Genomic DNA, 23,636 nt, shown 5'->3' on the forward strand with positions numbered 1-23,636 from the left:
CAGGATTTTTCTGTATTTTATATCATTCCTTAGATTGTTGAAAGCTTTGACTGAAATGTGGCTCTTTCATAAATATGCTGTTAGTGTTCGTTTTGGTGAATATACCATGAATAGATTACTGATTCTATTGCTGCTGATACATACAGTATTATAGTTGTTGTAAAGATTTAATGGTAGTCATAAATAGTCATGTGACCTGTTTCCCCTCTGATTGCATCAACTAAACTAAACAAAAAATCCATGTGTGTGTGACTATTCTTCAGTTTTGCACATTGATAAGCCATGAAATTCAGGCTGCTTGTACCTGGGGTCAAGGCAGCGGTCAACTCCTGCATCCTGCCGCCTGCTGGTTTGTTGAGTGGTGAAGAGGGACTGGCGGATGGAGGGGATGTCGTCCAACAGAGACGTGAGACTGTGGCAATATGCAACAATCTGCGCTCTCACACAGTACTGAGATATCTGTGTGTTAAATCTGTGGAAATGTCAGCAGAAACAGTATTTAACTGCAACCTGCTCTTATCTAGAGTGAGTACGGCTTCCACATCGTCTGGTAAGTTTGTTTTTCATGGACTTACTTCTTGAGAAAATCGATTATAAGGCTCCTTTTGATCTTTGCTGCTTCCTCCTGCAGAGTGAGAGAAATTAATTTTACTTCATGAGCAGGCGATCACAGTCATCATCATCCTGCTAAAACCCCCTGCAAATCGACCACTGTGTGCAACTCACTGAGGTTTTGATACGACCCCCCATGGCCTGTTTCTTCTTCATAAATGAATTCAGCATCTCGTCACGCAGACCCACTTTTTCCAGCTGGATGGACACAAATGCTTCCATCAGCCTGGAGTAAGAAAACACGATTGTCTTTATTAAAGAGCCAAGGCAGCACAAAGGCAGGTTAAGGTTAATCATCACCAGTGTCGTTCGCTCTTCATGTATGAGGAACATTACCTCTGCTTGGAGGTGATGGGGGTTCTCCTGGAGGAAGAGTTTGTGTTTTCCTGCAGGTTTTCACCGTCAGCTTCAGGTTTGGAGTCAGATCTTGTTGTGGATTTCACATCTTTATCAAGACGAAGGGCTTTGTCGCTCTGAGAATCAGTTGGAAAAGGAGCACAAATAAACTGCAGCAGAATAATGGCCTACGTGAGTCTCTCACAATTATGATACCATCAGACTATTATTATAAATTATATGGTAGTTTGGCATTATAGTTTAAGATTAGGTAACCCTAGACCAGTAGTTTCCAAGCTATGGATCTGGCCTTTTTTTTTTTTTTTTATTCTAAAATATTGACTTAATTCCACTCAATAGGCCTACAAATGCTTATTTATATGACATTTGTGTGAAAGACTTTTTAGGGAAATCAATCACTGCTAATAATGTCGTCTCACACTTGATGGTTTGGCTCAACGAGACACTTTTGTGTTGAGAGTTAGTACGACTGTTAATGATGCAGGGAAAACAATCATTCTCATACAGTATGTTTTATGAAAATGGACAATACCATTAAATTAAACTCATAATCAAACTTGAGTGCACCTGAGCAAATGTGTTTAGTCACTTAACACCACTGGATAACACACACCTCAGTTGATGATGCAGCACTTTCAGCCCAGTAGCAAACAGCAGCCAGCTTTACAGCACTTATCAAGGCGTTCTTCTGTGCGACCTGACAGGCCAGAGTCACCTGCAGGTCCTCCACACTCTGACGGTTCATAAGCTACGGAGGCATAAAAATAAAAAAAAATCACTGAATTGCATAATCAATTATTTTCTTAATTCATAAGAATAAGATGTTTTTATTGCAACATACGTGACTCACTGCCTCCTCTGAGCTGAAGCTGAACCTGCCGATCTGGTTCTCATCCAGTTCCTGGATGCTCAGATGTAGGTGGGATGGTGTGAACCTGCAGCGAACAAAGAACTTTAAATCCCTCTGAAACGCTTCAGTGCTCTTTCAGAACAATAGAGATAATCGAGCATGTAAGGACAAGCAGAGCCAAGAGGTGAAAACACATCCTGATGATCAGTCACAGTCTTTTTAGGTCTTAATACAGCGATGAGGCTGATTTTGACAGAAGAGCTGACTGGAAAGGACTGAGATGCAGTATAAACTTTCTAGTTCTAGTTTTAACTTTAGTTTTAGTCTAAATTTTAATTTGACTTAATTTATTTGAATATGCTTCTCTTTTCTAACTTTTTATACACTTTATTCTATTCTATTGGTTTTATTCTGAGAGAAGCCACATCAAATTTCATTGTACAGTGTTTGTAATGACAATAAAGCTCATGTCGGAAAATGTAATCATGGAAATACGACATGTAGTGGGGTTATTTACCTGTCCACAGAAGTGTCATCCTCCAGTACCGCTGTGATAAAAATAGGCCTCTGCTCTGTTTGGACTTTCTGCTCAGCGACCTCAAACGGCACCGGCCTCAGATACAGGTGGAAGTCGTTGAAGCCGAGCTCTGAGGCCACATCTCTGTACAACCTGGAGAGAAATACTGGGTGTTACAGCCTGACATGACACAAGACTTCATTTATTTCTGTGTGGTACAGTGTACAGTATAGTATCACCAGATACAACAGGAGAAGACCTGAGGATTTTCATCCATGTTGACTTTACTTCGAGACAAGAATTTGCTCAGAGAGAGCATGAAGTTAACAAATCTACAGCTTCTAAATGGATATTGAGTTGTTTGGTCAATTTATAAAATGATTCTGATGAAAATGATACTTCAGGCTTCATGATGTTATATTTGGTGTTTTCCATCCTCACCTGAATATAAGTTTCTTAAAGGCTCTTTTGGTTAAATACAAATATTTTAATGATATAAATACATTAATAAAGTTTAGAAAAAAGCAAACACACACATGCCGACGCCCCCCCCTGACGCCCCAACCAGTGCGAGCGGTATCTTAACTGTGCCAGATGTGCGGTCTCTGCGGCCGACTCCAGCAGGCGATGGCGGATTGTTACGAGCTCCAGCAGCTTGGAGAAAGTTTCCACTGCGTACAACTGTTTCTCTCTCCCCTGCTTCAGATCCCTCTCCTCTGCAGACTTTACCAACGACAAGCCCACCTTTTGGACCAAAACCGGGTCCTCGAAAAACACGCCTGAGAACAACTGAGAGTGGAGAAAAATAAACAAAATCCGAGTTAAACTGTTATATTTATCTATGTGAATTTATTTTGAAAAGAAAAACCTACATCCTTCTGTATCTGAGGGCTGTAGGAGGCTCCAGGTGGAGCCAGGCTCCTCCAGCTGTGCAGGGCCCGCTGCAGGAGCTTCTGTCGCAGCTTCAGTTTGTCAGAGACGCTGGTGGCTTGGTGCAGCTCACAGAGCTCTTTGTGAGCCTGGGCTAGTCCATGAAAAACTGCAGAGGCCGAACAGAGGGACGGGTGGACCTCCAGGAGGAACACGTTCATCAGCGCAGGGCTGCAAACAGGACACAGGGAGGTAAATACAGAGCTATCAGACACCAGATGCAGAAAAGTTGACCTGACGTCTGTGTTTACTTGCCTGCTGCCTCCAAGTGAGACCAGATGTTTTGGGACGTAGTTCAGTGGAAGACCGTATTCATGAGCGGAGCCTTTACCGTCGTCTCTCCAGATGCGTTGGAGGTACTGCCGCTGATTTTCAATCTGATGAGATGAAACAACACAATCTGTGAGAACGTGCAGGACGAAGACTTCACTGAAACCATGTAAAATATGAGATAAACAGAACCAGGTGCATCAATATGCAAATGGGAATGTGTCTGATGTACAAACTGCTGCTGCTTTCATGCAGAAGATGTATTTTTTTATATTAAATTCATTCCAAATCATCGGTTGTTAGATTCGCTGCAGCTCTGGCTTCTTCATGAGCAACTGATGTGCCAATTAAAATCTCCACATAAACAACAAGGAGACATAAACTTATCGACTAACTGTTTAACGTTTGTATCCATCCTTTAATCCCTTTGCACATACACATTAACTAAATCCTTTGCAGGCTTCTGTTTTCACCTCATTATCCAGAACGTCTTTGATCAGCCGCTGGTGACTTCGCAGGCAGTCTGTCTCGGCCCTGTAGACCTGAACAAAGTAATCCTGGTTCAGGTCCAGCTGTGGTCTGCTGTGCATGATGTCAGTGATGACCTGAGCCAGGGCAAACCTCTCCTCGGCCCCTGCTGTGTGCTGGTAGGCTTCACAGTAGCAGTTTAAGAGCTGGAGATAAACAACAATCACAGTGTTTACAGCACATTAAGATGCTTTTTAATCCATGGATTAAAAAAAAAAAACAGTTAAAAAAGTTGCAGAAACTGTACCTCCACCTTGCTCTTCAAAAACTCCATCTCACACGTCCACAAGTCGAGCAGCACTGCAACTCTGTCAACATCTGTCCTGGCCCAGGAGTGGATATCTGCAGTCAAAGCTTCCTTGGGTTTTCCCTTCGACTCAGGTTTGCTCCTCTGGATGAAATGTGACCCGACCAGGAGAAGCTCGTGCTCCAGCTTCTCCAGGTCTTTCAGAGCAGCCTCGTACACGATGTAGAAGCCTCTCTGGTCCTGGGTGTGGATGAAACGCTCCTCAGTGCTGTGGAAATCATGAAGATTCTCCACCTCTGCAAACTCCATAAACTCTGAGCAGTGAACCTGGACAATGAAGAAGTCATAACACTGGATTAATGCCAATGCTGCATATTTTAAACCTTTTATTAAAGTTTATTTATTCATGCTTATGATTATATTTGCTATGCTTTCTATTTATATTATTTATTGCATCAGACTTAAGAAATGCAAGGTCAAGACAGGCTGTAATGTTGTTTACGTGCTGTTGTTTAGTGGTGAAAGGTTTAGGTGACAGTCAAGCTATAATCTCTGAAAGTCAATATATGCAAAATATAATGTATAATTTTTATAATTATTCAAGAAAGTAATAATAATAATGACGCTATGAATAAATAACACTGTACTACATTTAGAACTGTGAGAAATCTTGAGTTGTGCCCAAAATCATGTTTTGTGAAGTCATTTCAATTCACTTCTCTATCAAGTTGAGGAGAACATTTGTACTGTACCAAATTAGAGTTACCACTATATGTAATTTTCATTTATTCTAATTAGCAGAGTTCATATCAAACACACTTATCTCCACCTTGTAGTCTACAGGTGTGTTGTGGTTGTATTGGAGTGAGCCGAGACCTCCGGCTTCCCCTCGTCCTCCTCTGGCTGCGTTCATCCAGCTGGTTTCCTCGGCCGTGCTGCACAGCCCTCCCTCCTGCAGCTGCAGACCTGCCAGGTCAAAGGTCAACATCCTCTCCACAGAGCGCAGGTAGTTCAGCATCCCAAGACACACGCGCTGTGGACGGAGAAACAATGGTTAAAGATGAAGCTTTAGCATCAGTGAGAAACTTCCAGATACACTTCTTGTTGAGCTAAAGAACAAAATGTAAACTTCTCTTATGTTGATGAGTTTAGCCAACAACCTCTAGCACACACACACACACCTACAGTGTTGCCTCACCTGGAGCTCTCGGAGTTTGAGATGACGCAGGTAAATCAGGGACAGGTAAGCACCTCGGGTTACGATGGGATCTGAGGTTCCTTCCTCTAAACTGTCGTCCAGATCCAGGAGCTGCAGACTGACAGAGAAGCTCTCTCTTGATAAAGCAGGTTTGTACTGTATAACACTCTAACACTAGTATTTTCTCACTTCATACATAGGTGGATGAAAAAAGTGGCTGCTGACAAGTTTTTATACATTTAAAGATGCAAACTTTTCTTTTGATTTGCACATATTTTAAGTTTGAAATATTTTTGATTATGTCAAGTCTATAAAGAATCAAAAAGTAATGTCAAATGTCCGTTTAAGTTCCCAGAGAAAAAGGTCATAGATTGAAGTCTGAACTGTTTTTGAAAATATCCAAAAGGTTTAAAAAATATACAAAGACATAAAGACGTTATAAAATTTTGACAGCAGTGATGCAGAAACAACCCAACATTTCACACTTTTTCTTAACAGGCGAATAAAAACAACAAAATTGACTGTTAAATGAATGAGTTGAATAATTCTTGGTTAAAAAAATAACACACACCTTCCTTCCTTTGTTGACCTTTGACCTTTTAGATTCTTGACATTGCTGCCTCCTCCTGTTCCGGATGTGGATGAGTGACTCTGTACAGGACAAACATCATGTGTTTAATGTGAAGGCAGCACAGAGCAAAGCGACGACACTGTTCCTGTCTCTCTGAGCAGAAACACTTGCCTGAGGTGAACTTGCAGTGTTGTAAATGCTCGTCCAGATCTCAGAGATCTGCTGTCGTTTCATCCTCCTGCTGTGTGACGAGGAGGAAGAGGAGGAGGAGGTGGAGGTGGACGGTGAATCACCAACATGAGCGGCAAGGTCTTTTAGAGCTGTGGCCACATGGAGCAGATCAGGGACCTGATAAGATTCACAATTAAGTAAGAGATAGCTCAAACACTGAGGTCTGATGTGTTGTTATAGAATATTTGGAGTGCATGAAGAGAAAGGGAGGTTTTCCATATTTTTTTTTACAGATTAAATCCAGTTATACGATTCATTGATGAAACTTTATCTATTAAACCCCATCAATCAGGTGCTTAAAGCATCCATCCATCATCCATCTACTTGCTATACCACTGTGCCAATGCTTGATCACTGTTCACCTGGAGAAACCTGCTGTGCATCCTCAGCAGCTCGTCCACACATTTCTTCTCCTTCAGCTTTGTGGCGAGCTTCTGCTGCCACGGATCCAGACTGGGTTTCACCTAGAGACACAAAATCCAAACAGTCAAAACCAACTGAAGAAATGTGAGACCACCTTTAATGGTAACCATAGACTATAATGGTATATAATTATGTGTACAGTATGTGTTTGTTACTTATTGTCTTAACCTGAATGAATGGGATCCAGTTGGCCTCCTTCCTCAGAGCCGTGCTCCCGCTCTTCCTCCCCCACTGACTCTGTCTGACGTCTGAGCCGTCGTACTGAGGAAACGTCTTCATCTGCTCTTGTCGTCTGAAGACGATCCTGAACTCCCGCCACACCTGGTGAGACAGTGGCTGAGATTCAGTATCAGATACGGACGATAACCAGCTTCATATGTTGTTGACTGGAGCCATTTTGGTGCATATTACCATGCTGAACAGCTCCATCTCATCTGCGCTGGTCCTGAGTCTGTGTGTGTCATACGACAGGTGGAAGTGTGTGATCAGTGACTGTAGCTCAGGGAGAAACTTGTCCAGGTCAACAGAGAGCAGAGGGACGCTTCCTCCTGCAGGTGAATGAACCAGATTAAATCTGTGATGTGACAATCTTCAATTAAAGCAACATTTTTCTTATTATATAACATTTGATCTTTTACCTGAACATCCAATTTCTGGTTTTACATATTACACCCATTTTTGTTCTATTACAATAACACTCACCATTCTTTATGATATGTTTATACAGTTTAACTAATTTTGTCTGTGCTCATATGAATAATCTTACACAAAACCATGAATTTGCACAGCTTTCTATCAAATTTACTGTCACAGGCAGAGGTCCATTTTGTTATTTATTATTAAAGAGGTCTTGGGCTTTCATATATCACATGATCTTCATCAACAGGATGGAGTTTGGAAACTAGATGCTTGTGAATTCATGCTCAACAGGGGACAGAAACCATTTTTTATGAAGATGACCTCCATTATCAGTATCTTCAAGTAGATTATCACATCTCTACTACTTTGGCTCTCACCATCAGGTCGAGTCTGATGTGGAGTTTCCTCCCGCTCTGTGGCAGATGGCTGAAATTCTTTATCTCTTCTTTCACAAGCTGGTATATAGTGTACAACCTATTAGAGAAAACATTACACATGCAAATATCACATGCATTAAGACATACACTTGCATTAATAATAATTGTAAACACCAAGCAGATGCCTTAAAATAGTGGATGTTTCTACCCTGAGGAAGTTGTGAATGGTCTGAGCAGAGTGCAGGTGGCAGACCAGCCAGCGGAGGTAAATGAGCACATCGTCCTGAGTCAGCAGGTTTGCAGGGTTTCCTCTCCCTGTCAGGATCTTCTCTCTGCTCGCTGACAGTCTGCGAGCTCTCTGAACGGCGTCCTCGTACTCACCTGTCAGATATGACACCTGGGCCTGAGAGAAGACAACATCTGCTGTGATCTTGGTGAAAATGACAAACCTAAAAAGTTGTTTTTGTCAATAAAAAGCATCACTCCTGCACTCACCAGGAAGTGTTTTATTTTGAAAATAAATTTAAAAGAAATCATGTGTTTATATCTTTAAAGGTGATTTAAAACTAACCATCTGTGATCAATTTCATTAGGAAGGGATCTGTTTACTATGTTTTCCTTCAGAATTAGATATGAAAGCTTATAGTTTTAAAATTGATCTGGGAAAATAATCTTCTCTGTTTACTGCTGTTCTGCCTTTATGGCCTCTTTGTATCTTCAGTATGATAAACCAAATCTGTTTATCCTTCATATAAATAATACTGATATACCTCCATAAAAACACACCTGCAACAGCAGATAAAACCCCCTGTCATAATGAGTCCCAATGAGTCATTTGTCACCTTGTAAGCAGGATAAAGCTTCTCGATGACGCTGCTGTGACGACAAAATCTTCTCCACCTCAGCATGAGCAGATATTTGATTTGAGCCAAGTGATATGATCTGTCCGTGTAAAACTGATAAAAGTAACAAAAGGAAAGGTTAAAATTTAATTTTCTTGCATCTTTTGGTATAATTTCATTGTCCTTCATATTATCTTCTTATCTATCCCTCACCTGGTGCAGGAGAGGAGGCAGACTCTCAGGTGTGTACTCCAGACTGCAGCAGCTCTCCAGCTCTCTCTGCATCACGTCAGCCTGACTCGGAACTGGTAAAGCTTCAGCCACCTGCAACCAGGAGGAGTTTCATGACCTAGATAATGACTTATTGATTGATTTCCTTACCCTCCATGACATTAAAATAAAAGATGGACCCTAACATGGTCTCACCTGCAGCCCCCTCCTCAGTGTGTGCTCCCTCTCCACACGGAAGAAGGTGATATCTTTGGGAGGTGGAACAGAACTGAAACGAAACTTGAAATTAATTGTAGAAAAGCTCTCAACTTAAATATCTTTTAATGCAAGAAACTTAAAGAAGGAGACTATTAGTCTTCTTAGATTTAATAAAGTCCAAGTTTATGGTGGTTACACATTACCTTTTTACTTGACAAGCTATTGAGTTAGCAGCACTGACTTAAACAATTCCCTATTTGTGGTACCATTTTAGTTTTGACCCTTAAAAGAATTGTGAATTGGAGCCACTTTTTTCAGCATGTGGTTTTGCCATTTTTAACACACCTACATGTGCTTTGACTAAATTATAACATGCAAATTTTTGACTCGTCTAATTGTTTAGTGTGTCAAAATGCTAACTTTTGCAAACTACCAAACTTGCGGCCTGAGGTTATGTGATTTGGCTGACAAATTTGGTCATGAACCAAAGAGGAAGACCAATTCAAATTTTGACCTGGTGGCGGCGCTAGAGGACAAGTTATGGAATTAAAAATCAAATATTTACATACATATCAAAAATGCATCCTCTTGTGAGCAGATTTAACAAATGGTGCCCAAACTAATTTTTTTTTAACTCAGAAAAAAGTTAAACATTTAATTAATTTTTTTTATGATAATGACAATAAATTCTCGGTGGCTACATGCCTGGTTTAAATTCCACCTACCTGGCCTGGCAATGGAAATGGCCTACAGCAGGAAGATCACCCCAGACACATTCAACAGTTATAAAAATATATTCTTTAAAAAAAAAGTATCTTTAAAGCTTCTTTCCACAAAAAAGCTCATGAAAATATCCTCTAAAACACTGAAAACTGGTATATTGGACCTGTTCTATGTCTGACAGAGACCATTCAGCAGATGAATATGAAAACAATGTTCTGGTGTCATATTTGAAGCTCCAAATAACAACAAACAAAGCAGCTTAAGACATTTTTGAGTGGAGTTCAACTTTAAGTTCCACCTATGGCAAAACACAAACAGTAATTTGCACCAGTTACCTGACATGACTGTATATTAAGTAATAAGCATCACACCTGTAGGATTTGGAGGTCCCTGCTCCATGTGGGAATCCACTCTCCTCTATTTCCGCCCTGAGAGCTGAGATTTGCTGCGACAGCTCAGCCTCCATCTGCTGCACTGTGTCAGAGGAGGAAACTCTGTACACGTCACACATGGCAGACCTTCTTCTAGCTCAGGATCAACACTTATGGATGCTGCAAATATTTCACACGTTCAGTAACATACAGTACACCTCCTTTAGTGCTGCTAAATCTCTGCCTCCATGATGGCTTGTTGTGGTGTATCCATGGAGATAAACCATCCATGCATCCCAGCTTCCTCTTCGTCAGTGACTGTGTTTGATCTGTAGAGGGCTCTAACATTACACCAGAGTCTTTCCTTTGTCAGTATAACACATGATGTCAGTGCTGTTGGGCTTTTTTACCTACTCACCACAGCAACAGTAATTTGTAATTTACACAATGTGATAAATGATCATTCCTGCACAGTGCAGCCATTGTGGAGCAGCGTGTGCAGCACGTACCTCTGCAATCACAGCTCCTGCATTCAAAAACCTTGACTTACTCCAAGCAGGACCCATTCTTCTTGGATACAGTGTATGATTGGTTCTTTGCTCATGATGTGATTATCCAATAGCAAATCACCTCCACAGCGCCTGCAGAGTCAAGTCTGCAGCTGTGCAATTCCTCTAGGGACAGAAATACAAAAAGAAAGGTAGATCAAAAACCCAAACAGATATTCAGTGGTTCTTTAAGCTTTATTTACATGCACCATCTCTGATACAACCAAGATAGGAATTGGAATTACAGCTGACAATGTCAACTTGAGCTCTCTCTCTCTCTTTTTGTAGGAGCAATAGGAAGAAATGGAGAATGGATATTGGCAGTGAGTGTTTACTCAAAATTATTCTTGAAAAAAAAAATGAAGCTTCAAGTTAGTATTTTGTATTTTGGGGATGAAATCATCCACATAAAATAGTATTTGGAAGCACATTTGTGCAAAATTCAGCCAAAGGGAATAAATATATCTGTCACATTAATGCCAGTCAACTGTGAGAGTGAAGATTTTTCTCTAACCGAGGACATCAGTTCATTGATTCATTTTCCATCTGTCCTGATCAATATCCAACTGAAATGGTCAAAATGTAGGCAACAGACGTGTTAACATAAAAGTGCTTTTACACAGCTCTAACCCAGTATAAATGGGGTAAAACATGCAGAATCACAATAAGAGGAAATTAAATTAATAAAATATGTATTTTTAAAATGATTGAGCTTGAATTTAGCAAAAAAAAAAAAAATAAAAATAACCCTCCTGCTGGTCCTACAAAAACTGTGCTGATGTTTTTTTCTTTTTTTTAGTTCTCTCCCTTAGAGCACTGGTTCCTAACATTTACACACTGTATATCCTCTTATTTCCACTTATTTAAATGCAGAAATATTTTGGCAATATTTAAAATACTGTGGTTGCTTCTCTCTCAATGACAAAAATGGCTCTAAGATACTACACATCCTCCTCTTACTGGGTTAGTCACACCATTTTTTCCCCAGCACCTGCTGTAGTGCTGATAACAAAACGGGAGGCTACTACTGACGCTCTGTCTGCAGCCACTCCCTGCTATCTTCTTATTTATAGCACCAAGAACTCCTTCAAATGAACAAACACCAAAATATTGTAGTCGAGCGCTGTGGAGTCTCCAAGTGTGGTTATTTTTTTTAAATCCAAATAGTCTTAAGTGTTCACTAATGTAAATGGTGTCAACTAGCTAAATCATGGCCTTAATTCTGTCCTAAAGTCTGTATATTGAACAGTACTTCCAATATTGCAGTGTGTGGAAGAGGAGGATGAGGGGAGGGGGGTAAGATGGTGAAAAGGGATCTGCAGCAGAAACACCATAATCATCAAGACTTCAGTAATGCACCTCTTCAGAAGGAACAGAATTCACAGTAATGTCACTAAAATCACAGGGTAAAATTTGCTAAATAAAAATAAAACATTACATACAAAAACCACACAATGTAGATCAGTTCACATCTTGATAACATATTAACCTCTACAGATTGATATTTGGTGCATGACTCGGTGCATCAATGGGAAGAAAGAGAAAAAAAAAGCTTTTCATTAACATTTGTTTTAAATCTTTTAGTCCGTTTAGGCTACGTCTCTCAAAGAAACTGTAAAAAACAAAAAAAACAAAAAAACAGAACAAAACAAAAAACGCTTGTCAAGTATCCTCCACTGGAACGTAATAATGTAACATTCTCTGCAGCTTGTTTCTGTAAACAGGCCGTCACCCCAACAACAGGCTGACAGCTGGTTTGGCAAAAATGTTGGTTTAGGTATGAAAGGGTGTAAAAGAGGAGAAAGCAGGGTGAAAACGTAATTCATCTTCAGTTTCATGTATCACTTTGTGATACGAGTGATTCCCTGAGACTAACACGAGTTGATGCTTTTCATTTAGTTTTGACAAAACGACCTGTACTGTAGATGTCCTGTCCTTCCAGTCAGTACTGTTGTTCACACCGCCCGCCCAGGCATTGATCTTTTTAAAGAATTCTCTTTTTCCACTGTGAAGACACTATTGTGTGTCTCAGACACTTAAAATACAGTACCCAACTTAATGCCTCACATTAAAAAGAATGGAAAAAATACTACATGAATACACTTTCACATACTTCCTTCCCTCTACTTGCACAATGCAGGACAATGAAACCCCATTTACATTCCCCCCACTTCGTTTTATTAATCATGCTGCGTTCTGACGGAGCTCCTCAGCTTGGGACCCAGCTTTGAGGGGAGGTCTGTTTAGAGCTCGAAAAGCTTCCTGAATTCCTGTTGGCGTTCTGGGCGGAGGTGAGGCAAGAGTCGAAGCTGAGGTCCAGGCAATCTGCATCCATCAGTTCGTTGCGGATGATGGAGTCCATGTCGCACTCCAGGCTGCCGTTGAACACGTCCAGGTCCAGGTCGGCAGGAAAGCGGTCCTGGCCGGACAAAGCGGAGCCGAGCTGCATAGAGGAGTTCTTGCTGGGAGATTTCAGGAGCGGCTGCTTGGTGTCGGGGTGACTGGCGTCGTTGTCAGAGGTTGACAAGCCAGCTTGCCAACCAGGCACTGAAGAGCTTTGGGCCGGACCCGCACTGGTGTGGTTCACCAGCATGTGGTCTTTGCGCAGCAGCATGGCGTTGCGGCGGGAGTTTTGCAGAGCGATAGCGGTGCTGGCCTGCGACATCAGCGGGTCGGACTGGGTGAGCATGACGTTGCTGTGGCTGTGGGAGTCCAGGCTGAGCAGATCCTGCAGGCCCTGGTGGTCGCTGAAGTGCGAGATGCAGGAGAAGGTGGTCTGCTTGTTCTCCTGGATGGTCTGCATGGGGGACTGCCGCAGGCTCGTGATGGACGGCGGGCTGAACAGAGGGTTCGGCCCGTAGCTGCCAGAGGGGCTACCCAGACTGCTTCCTGAGCAGCTGAAGGTAAACACTGAGCTCCCCTGACCGTCCGCTCCGTCGTCGACCTCCTCTCCAGGAGGAGGCTGCTGGGATGCCGTCAGGCTGATATTGTCCAAAAGGTCGTCCATCAGGTTGTCGGAGAGTCCGTCGTTGAGGTTCATGGTACCTGCCAAGTCCGAGAGCCCGGTGGGCCCCGTGGACGGAGACATGCTGCTGGGACTGGAGTACAGCATCGGGGACAGGGGAGAGTCGTCATCGGGCACCTCGTCCAGCTCCAGGTTGGCCAGGATCGGGGACAGACGACCGCTGAGTGTGCTGGCATTGGAATTGGTCCGGGAGCGGAAGTCTGTCCAGGCGTCTAGCTCATCGCTGCTACGGGAAGTGGGGCTTCCTGTCCATTTGGAGAGGCTCGAGGAACTCTCGGAGCTGCCATCTTGAGCCGCCTGCAGTGAGGCTTTCTTCTTGGTGGCGCGCCCTCGGGCTCCTTTGATGTACTTACTGTTATCCATGGATACGGCCCGTCGTCGAGGAGCTTTGCCTCCTTTCCCACCTTCTGGGTTGACCATCCACCAGGAACTTTTCCCTGTTCCTTCATTCTGGACTTTCACAAAACGACTGTGGAGGGACAGATTGTGTCGGATGGAATTCTGAAATAAAAATGAATGAAAACAATTAAATGTGAGTTCATATTAAATTGGATTTGTGCAAATTATACTTTCTTAATCACTTATGATACCTCAGTCATTTGACATTTGTCATTTGTGTCAAAGGTGTTCAGAAATGGCAGTTTGTCCTGTTTGTCGCGCCTCCTTCTACGAGTTTCCACAAGTCGCCGCACGAGTTTACCCGAGTAAGGAAAACGAATTTGATTGGTCGTTATCGAGCGGGCGGGATATTCAATGTTTGGGGCGAGACCAAGCTCAGTGTGTGTGTGTGTGTGTGTGTGTGTGTCTCAGACGTTTGATTGACGGATGACGGATCCAATAGCATTGGCTGATGAATCGTGAGCAACGTGTGCCTGCATTATCCAATTTGAAAAAAACTACCCCACTTTCATCCCAGATTTACTCGAAAATAGAATTTTGCACAAAGTTCTGGCTACATCGTCTGATAGATGAGTTTATGTTTAGTTATTACACTAGTGTTAAGACCCACAGTGGGCTCAAATTCAATTTTCTTTTCTGAACACCTTTAAAAAAGCAGAAATACATAGATTGTACACACAAAAATGTCTTGGGGAGAACTACTGAGCCTGTGCTGTAAAACCAATTGTATAAACTCTCCTGTGGTTTTGGAGGAGCTTTGTCGTGTTTGGGAAAATAACCTTGATGACATCATCATCCAGGCTTGGGCTTGAAGACAAAAAAAAATTACCCAAAAAGCCTTTGAAAAATGAGGCCACCTAGCAGACTAGGCTTCTGCTGATTTTGACTATTAAAGCCACCAACTCTATACAAAAGCTCACCTAAAGTTTAAGTGGAGAAATTGCAAGACAGTCAGGCAGGTTGTATCTTTGCAGGTATCACCAGATCATCTCAGCTACTTTAAAGCAGAAGTAAGTGATCCGGTCGTTTTCGCTAATGCTGCGTTCCAGGCAGGCTTTTGAAATCATAAATTACAGCTTCAAGTCACAACTTACGACTTTGTAGCGTTCCAGGCAACCCACTCGTGTTTTTCCGACCTGTTTTACCGGTGAAAGTCACTATAACGGCCACTCGTAACTTCCGACCCGTGAAATCGTACCAGTACGTCTTTTTGTACAGTCTATGTACCAGATCGAACTGGTATGACTTCACAGGTCGGAAAAAAACGAGTTTCCTTGAACGCACCATAACAGTCCTCGTCCCTACGTCACCACATTCACGGCGTTCCTTGGCTGCACGCACAGCCCTGCATGCCGTTCTCTCTCCTCATTGGATAAAAACTGTAGGATACGATAAATGTTTTCTCCTCGACTCAGAGCAGAGCAGAGTGACTGACAGACCCGTGATTCAGACCAAACACTCTAAGTGATTGCTGTCGGAAGATATAACTATTTAAGACTTATATTAACACAAATATATCACTTACTTCTGCTTTAAGTGAAGATTTAAAAAAAACTGAGCAGCCACACCACAATTGTTGCTTATATTCCTTCAGCGGACAGAGAAAACTACAGAATGTGCAGAAACATGCATCGTGGGTCAAAGATGAACCAGATGGTCAGTGTTCATTGTTGACCTTGGAAACCATAGCTAATCCCCTCAGGGGCCATTTGGTACAATTTTGGAGCTTTAAGTCATACCACACAATCTTCTTCAACACTCAATTTTCACTCAAATGAAAATACAATCTAACCTTTTAAGCTACCGAGTCCTTAAAGTTTGAACATCTGCAGTTTGATGTCAGCTTGGAAATGTGTCTTTGAGCCGATTGTGATCAAAAACTCCACAACTGTTGTTGACTGAACCTTGTTGTTTGCTAATACTGCTACGGTGAATTTGTTTAGGCACTATCTGATCATCCGACTGCTCCATTATTGTCTTTTTTATCAGTGTCTCAACATTGCTAGATCTTAACAGTTAACTTGATTAGCGAAGGATCATTATTAAAGTAGAAATGATGATGAAAACAGCTAAAATGAGGATTTATACTTGAGCCTCCCTCCAGAGCAAATCATGTCATTAAACCAGCTATTAAAACCAAGTACTGTGAACAATTCTAACACTGCAGTGTCTTCTAAGAGACACTTTTTCTTTGCACCTCACACTGTGACCTATTTCTGGCTGCTCGGAAAGGTCTACAGGATTTCCCTGGAGATGTTCCCAACCATGTACAAAATTAAACAGCTGGAGCCTGCACGGCTGGCCTGCACTAAGACTCACAGCAATAAGTAAGGAGGAACTCTTGCAGCCCAAAGGCCAACTTCACTTGGGAGAGGGTCCAGCATAATTCTCTTAAGCTTGAATTAACTTGAGTAAACCAAGGTCCTATTTAAATCCATCTCTCAGAAGATTAAACTAATCAAACACTAAACAAGCACAGCACAAACAAACTTAAGCTACACAAGTCTGCTGAAGTGACGTGGGCCTCTGTAGACGCAGCTGTGGAGGACGTTGATCTCTGGTTTGGTGATGACTAAAAGATCACACATGACTCTTGGCCACAGTCCCCCACTAAATGCAATGAGTCAATGGAACGACCCGCTGACATCAAACTTACGGCAAAGCCCTCGCTCAAAGCCAATTAAAAGATTGGGTCAACCAGTAAACACTTTCATCAACAACAAAAACACATGTGACTCAGGTACCTTACTGCTTTACTAGTTCTCAGCTGTCTTTTATCAATCATTCTGAATTAGCCAATAATTTCCCCTGTGGGCTAAATTACAGATTTCAAAAGGATACAGATGACTTTATGGTCAAATCATTGTATTTTAATACTCTGTGACTTCCCCATACTGTGGCACTCTGCTCCAAGTTCATTTGTTCCCACTGAAGATGTAAATCTAAAGACGTAATGGAAGTAAAACAGTGGTTGATATTAAACTATAGCCAGTAGCTGTTTATCTTAGCTTAGATTAGGAGGAGATGTAGCCTACTGTCCAAAGGTAACAAAATCCACCCACCAAAGCTCATTAATTCAGTGATATCCTGTTTGTTTAACATATGCAAAAAGCAGCACATTTAAATGAGAAGTCACAGACATAGTCAGGCTATTTACAGTGTTTGTACGAAGCTGAACTGACTAGCTGTCAGCTGTAGCAACATGAGACTGGTATCAATCAAATCTGCCCTTTACAGCCAAATTGCATATAGGCTAATTGGATTTTTAGAACAGCTGGGGACTTAATTTTTAGGTAACACTACTTAAACAGGAGTAGACTGACGAGACTATGTATGTATGATCAGCTAAAGCAGATATCAGTGGAATGTTTTTGTTAATATAAGTCCTAAATAGTCATATTTTCCGTCAGCAATCACTTACATGAAGTATTTCAGCCTAAACACGAGTCTCTCCGTCACTCTGCTCTGCTGTAACCCGAGGAGAAAATTTTCCTTGTGGGATACAAGTGTTATCCAATGAGGAGAGAGAACGGCATGAAGGGCTGTGTGTGCAGCCAAGGGATGCGCGTGAATGTGGTGACGTAGCACGAGGACCAATTGATGCCTGACAAGGGCGGGGGCTGCTAACTCATGGTGCGTTCAAAGAAACTCGTACTTTGTGTTTTTCCTTCCTGTGAAGTCATACCAGTTCGATCTGGTACAAGTTCACGGGTCGGAAGTTACGAGTGGCCGTTATAGGGAACTTTCACAGACAACAGGATGGTAAAAACACGAGCTACGGGTTACCTGGAACGCTACCAAGTCGTAGTTGTGACTTGAAGCTGTAACTTACGGTTTCAAAAGCCTGCCTTGAACGCAGCATTAGCCGAAACGGCCGTGAAGCTGATATCTGCTTTAACTGTTGCCTACCTATGTTGATAGAGCAGTCAAGCAACAGCACATTCAAGTACAGGATCAATTTATCGTTCAATTTGGTCTCCTCATCGAATTCATTAGCAATGGCAAAAATATAAAATATGACTTTATCCTTTCATTCCTGCTTCCACGCTGCAGTTTTGCCAAACTGTACACATTTCCTCTCAGCTCAACTTCAGCAGGAACGTTTCCATTGGCTGCAAGTTCGGAGCCGGAAAGATCGGCTGGTAATTAAAAGTAGAAAAACCTCTGTTTGATGAAGAGAACTCCAAATGTCACACCAGTAAAGGTGTTAATAAAAAACACACAGATAGTCAACTCAGTGTCCGTTGAGTTTTAATCTCCATTGTTTTTCTATATCCAGCCACTGGGACTATAGGCAGAGTTTGGCTGATTCAAGCCTCACAGAAGAACTTACTCTAAAATCTGCACAAATCTCCCTTAAAAGAGCAGGATATATGAAGAGTATAGGAGCAAACAAACTGCTGCTGCTGCAGCGAAGCTAATTTCAACACCACTTTCTTGCTGAGGAAATATCTCTAGCTCCAAATGGACCATTTCCACTGACGCCAGTGCTGCAGTGACTAAAGGCAATTACTTTGCAACAAAAGGTCATGATTTTGCTATTATGAATACATCTGAGAATAGTCATCCTTCAGAACAAGTATGCTTTTAACACCACTTTGCCAGCCCTCCCATGTGTTAGATTTGGCTTTTTAAAAAACAGGTATGAGAGCTTGAACAATGGTTCTGTGCCAGAAAATACATCACCATTTTAATTTCAATTATCTATGAGTAATTCTTTTACCTAAAAGCAATTTAACCACCATTAAAGTTTTGGTTTTGAATACGGTCTATTATATTTACTTGGTTTCCTCTGAATCTTTATGATTATGTCAGATTGCGCAAAACAGATTCTAGTTTACGTAAAGCTTATGATTAATGATTCACCCAAACTCAACCTAAACATAGGTAATCAAATTGGAAAAATAAGCAGCAACTTTCTTTCAAGTCAAGTTTCCAGCAAAAGTGCCCCCAAATCCGCCGTTAACACTTCTCTTTGAACTCTGGGAAAACAGAGCAGCCATTTGTTTTTACTATTTTCTAGCGTAAAACATTTTGCCAGAGCCTCACTTTGACCGACCAAATGCAAATTATGGAAGTAATTGTGAATTTCATGAAATTTCTACAGAAATAAAACTCTGCAACCTTAACATGCTGATGCAAGTTCTGACTGAAGACATTTTTTTAAAAAGCAAGCAAGAGATATCGCATGTGTCATCAGTGACTGAACGCCCTTAGCAAATAAATACTAAAAAAGACACATGCAAAGCAAGCCAAATGCTGTTAATCATCCCATGACCTACAGAGAGTGAACACAACAACAGCAACACCTGTCCTGTTCAATCTAATGCAACTGAATACAACAGCCCTGCAATAAATAAATAAACCGCTGTGACACTTCAGTTTTCGTATAGAGGCCGTCAGAGAGGTTTTGATTCAACTCTGTGCTCGTTTATGGGGCCATAAACTGTCGTGTTGCTGTGCTGGGTCGTGCTGTTTTAAAGCAGATGTTTAAAATAGCTGTGACATCTTGCAATAAAACATAGTTTAGTGTAATATCAGAATATATAAACTCGGAAATGACCTAACAAATGTATCCAGTCCTCTCTTATGCAACAAAAACTTATTGTTGCAAGGTTCGCAAAGGCTGGTTTTTATTACAGTGCTGCTTAATTTGAATACACGACTGTATACTGTAAGGACTTTGCTGTGGTTATTAAAGATATACAGTAATCTGGTCTGTGTGCACAACACAACCTTCCTGTTATTTCCTGAATTTTTAGAAGGAATGTGTGGCCATGAAGGAGGTACTAGCACCAGCCCTCCTCCTTAAAAGAAACAGCTAGTGGACATAATTACATCCATTAGGAGAGCCTCAGGAAAGAGTTCAATTTCCTTGAACGCTGCACAGGTACGTATAGCACGAGCCGCAGCCCGTTTAAAAAATAAAAAATAAAAATAAAATCACAAAGAGCAAACTCCTGCCTTCCCCTCCCCCACACAGTCACAGCAGTGCTGCAGCACCCTTTGAGCAATGCCTCGTTCTGAACGGGGACTGGAGCAACGCCAGTTTAGCCAGAGCCAGATCCAAAGAGAAACACTGAGCTTCTCTCACACTGCTACACATTGACCTACATAATTTATAGTCAGCTGATTGATTCTTGTGCCTGGGCCACATGAAAAGGCGGTGTGGCACACAGCAGGGCTGAGCCGCTGGATGGTCATCCATATAGGAAGCTAAATATTTAGTTTGGATCCACAACAATGAGGAGGAAAAAAACCTCTACAGATCCTGTTTTTTTTATTTTCAGTGGGAGTCAAACAACCCCACGGTCCCTCCTGCAGATGACCAACCTCAAGCTGATAGCTGAATGTCACACAGCTACAAAGCATCTCCTAGGAAATGCTGATGTCAGCTCTTCTGAAACCCTAAAATTAACCCTTTCCTCTGCAAGCCACTGTCTGTCTGCAGCCCCTGAACGCATCTGGTGGCAAATGAGCATCCGTGCATGAATGAAAACTGACCGCCACTAATCTAAACAATTAGCTAACCAGCTGATGATTCTGTGCAGATTAATCTGTCGTTATCATCCGTTTGTTTTTCAAACACACTGCTCATGTTTTACACCCTATTTCCCAACATGCCACCGCAAACTGAGGGGGGTTTTTAAAAAATGCACAATCTTCTCTGTTACTGTAATTTCTTCATGAAGAAACTCCCTAGAATCAGCCCACATCCCACATACACAGTTGTGCAGGATTACAAACCTATTTCCAGAGTTTTTCTAACCCCCCCTCTCCAATCTAAATCCTGCAAAGCTCAAAGCTTTCATCAGACTTGATTCCATGACAGATGAATTGGTTTTCCAGGCCTGTACTAATCCTTAAAATCAAACAGAAGCAAACAGGGCCCAGCTGAATCTCGTATAAGAAGCCCCTGTGTTGCATTGTGACAGTTTATGAAAGTGAAATTTACTTTGCATTGCCTGTTTTGACTCTCGACTTTCATATCCACTACTTTGTTTTTACTGGATTAGTCTGCACTTTCATTTTAGGGTGCAAAACTCATGATGTGTGTAATTTGATGCATATTCTACCACTGCTCTGGTGTTGTATTTTGAGAGCAGATTGGGCCATAAGTCATGTAACACCATGTGCCTGTCAGGGAAGCCACACAGCTCAATTCCCTGCTGATTATCTACTCCAACAAACAAATATGCCTGATGATAAAGTTCAAAAAATGTGACCCAGAACCATCCTGGTGTGTGGTGATGGTGGTGGTGTCAGCAAAATAACACAGGCAGTGTTTGTACCCTGCTCCCCCATCTCTACATTAACTGTAGCTGTGTGCATTGTGTCTTTACATGACCACAGTATGGTCTTTGTTATGATGACAGCAGCAGCATGTCACCGCTCACCTTCCAGCCAGCAGAGCTATTGCTGTCGCCTTTGTCCTTGAAATATGGCACAGACCTCACCATCCAGTCATAGATCTGGGACAAGGTCAGCCTTTTCTCGGGGGAGCTCTCGATGGCTTGGGTAATGAGGTCTGCATAGGAGTAGTTGCCCCAGGCGTTCCTGCGGGCGGAGGACTTCCTCAGCTGCTGGGAGGCAGAGCCGCCCAGAGCCGCGGCGGGGGTCTGCGCGGAGGAAGGCGAGGAGTCTGCGGCGGCCTCCTCCTTGCAGGGGCCGCGCTGGACCTCCACGGGCTGGGAGATGGAGCTGCCGCTGCCGCCGCTGCTCGGCTCCCGGGCTTTAGTAGCACCACAGCTGGCTTTCTCAGCGGCGCCGCTCCCCGAGCTGCTGACGCCCTCATCATCCTCCTCTTCGGGGATTACGTCAGTGTCATTTGTCCCGGGTTTGCCCGCACCAGACTCCGGACGGGGCAGCGGCCAAGTGCAGGACCGCGGCCGCTTCTGAGGCTCGAAATCCGGATCTATCTCAACGTTTAAGGGAGGCTCGTCGCCGATGCGCGGCGCCTCAGCCATGTTAATCGCAATATCTGATTCGCTGCACAAAGGGTTATTATAAAATCACTCGGCTCGCATTCCATCAATGTTGTGTGCAGGCTTCATGGACACTTTATTTACTATGCACGGTATGCAAATGTCCAGCCCTGCAGCCCAGTCCCCCAGCACGTGTCCGTCTATCTGTCCTCCTGCAAGGCGTCTATCCGCGGCACACACGCTCACACTCACGCACACACATACAGAGCAGATCGCGCTGACCAGCATTAACACACAGCATTAAACATTGTCTTTTTCCCTCTGTCTCTCTCTCCTCCTCATGCACAGCCCACACCCTGTCCAACATGCAGTGCAATTTCGTGAAACGTGGAGTCAAAGAGAGGAAGAGTCCGCGGAGAGTCTCGGAGGAGGAATCCAAACGGCGTTCCTTCACAAAGCGCCCGCGTCCTGCACCGCGATCCCGCGACGTGCATGCCAGAAGAAATTGAAAATGACTTCATCTAATGTCAGTACATCAGCTTTATCATTCCGTACACAGCTGCCATCTTGACTATTTCCTTTCCCAAGTCCTTTATCATCCGTGCAGAGAGCTGCCAGTCGCCTGAGCAGTGCGCTGCCGTCCAGATACCATCAAGGCGGAGATTGGTTTCTCAAGGGCCCGTGGCTTATTACAAAAAAAAAAAAAAAAAAAAAAAAAAGACTTCTAGAGAAATTTGACGAGGCGCAAAACCGCCCACTTAGTGCCTAGAAAAAATGATGCACTCTGGTTGTTCATCCGTGGCATCTTGAACAAGACCAGCGCGCTGTGGCCAGCAGCAGCCTGCAAACACACTTCATTCAATCTGCTGCTGCTGCTGCTGCTTGGCGCAACCGCTGCGAGTCCAAGAGAAGGAGGAAAACACACACACACACACACGATCCTGCCCCCCTGGACCGTACTGGAATTAAAGAGACAGTGGACATGTCCTCTCAGCGGTGACATCACTGTCCTCTGTCCTTTATGTTCATAGATTTTAACGACAGAGACACTAAAGCTCCAAATTACTGCCAGAGACAGTGTTATTTGACTTAAATAAACACCTGTACTTACCTGTACTTGTTGAGGATCCCATCTTACATTGGTGTCAGAATTGTGATATCAAAATTGAAAATGGTTATTCTATCCACAGATTTGTTAGAATTAATATTCTATTGGAGAAATCCTGAATCCGCTCTGCAATTATTAATTCGTTGTTCAAAAGGTATCAGATTGAAAAACAAACACACCTTGATCTTGCTTTAAAAGGACCTGTCTTAAGTAATAATTCAATATAATACAGTACAATAATATAGGAGCCTATTAAATGGACAAAAATATCAATTGTTGTATCACAACCAACAGCTGTGACATTTACTACTTACCTCATGACAACTCATCATGAGTGACTGACATTGATTTTGAAAGGGAACCAACCACATGATGAGGATATGCTTTTACACATACTGTAAATGCGTGTACATAGACAAAAATATCTTCTTAATGTCATAATCATCATCTTAATCATAGTGAGATATGCTGTAACACTACTACTACTAAAATGACTGGTAGTTGTAGTTAAGTTTC

The 23,636-nt window shown here is 42.5% G+C and overlaps 1 protein-coding gene across 1 annotated transcript; it reads right to left on the reverse strand.

Annotated features, from left to right (window-relative positions):
• Positions 1-12,872: 12,872 nt before the first annotated feature.
• On the reverse strand, positions 12,873-22,943 carry foxo3a (forkhead box O3A; the record flags this gene model as incomplete). The annotated part of the gene is made up of 2 exons (XM_083998867.1): positions 21,485-22,943; positions 12,873-14,189 (listed from the first exon to the last, which is right to left on the reverse strand). Exons 1-2 carry the CDS (start codon positions 22,052-22,054, stop codon positions 12,873-12,875), a joined length of 1,887 nt encoding a protein of 628 aa, XP_083854993.1. The 5' UTR covers positions 22,055-22,943.
• Between the last annotated feature and the right edge of the window lie 693 nt (positions 22,944-23,636).

This window comes from Trachurus trachurus (genome assembly GCF_905171665.1).
Source record: "Trachurus trachurus genome assembly, chromosome: 22".
In the NCBI taxonomy this organism is placed as follows: domain Eukaryota; kingdom Metazoa; phylum Chordata; class Actinopteri; order Carangiformes; family Carangidae; genus Trachurus; species Trachurus trachurus.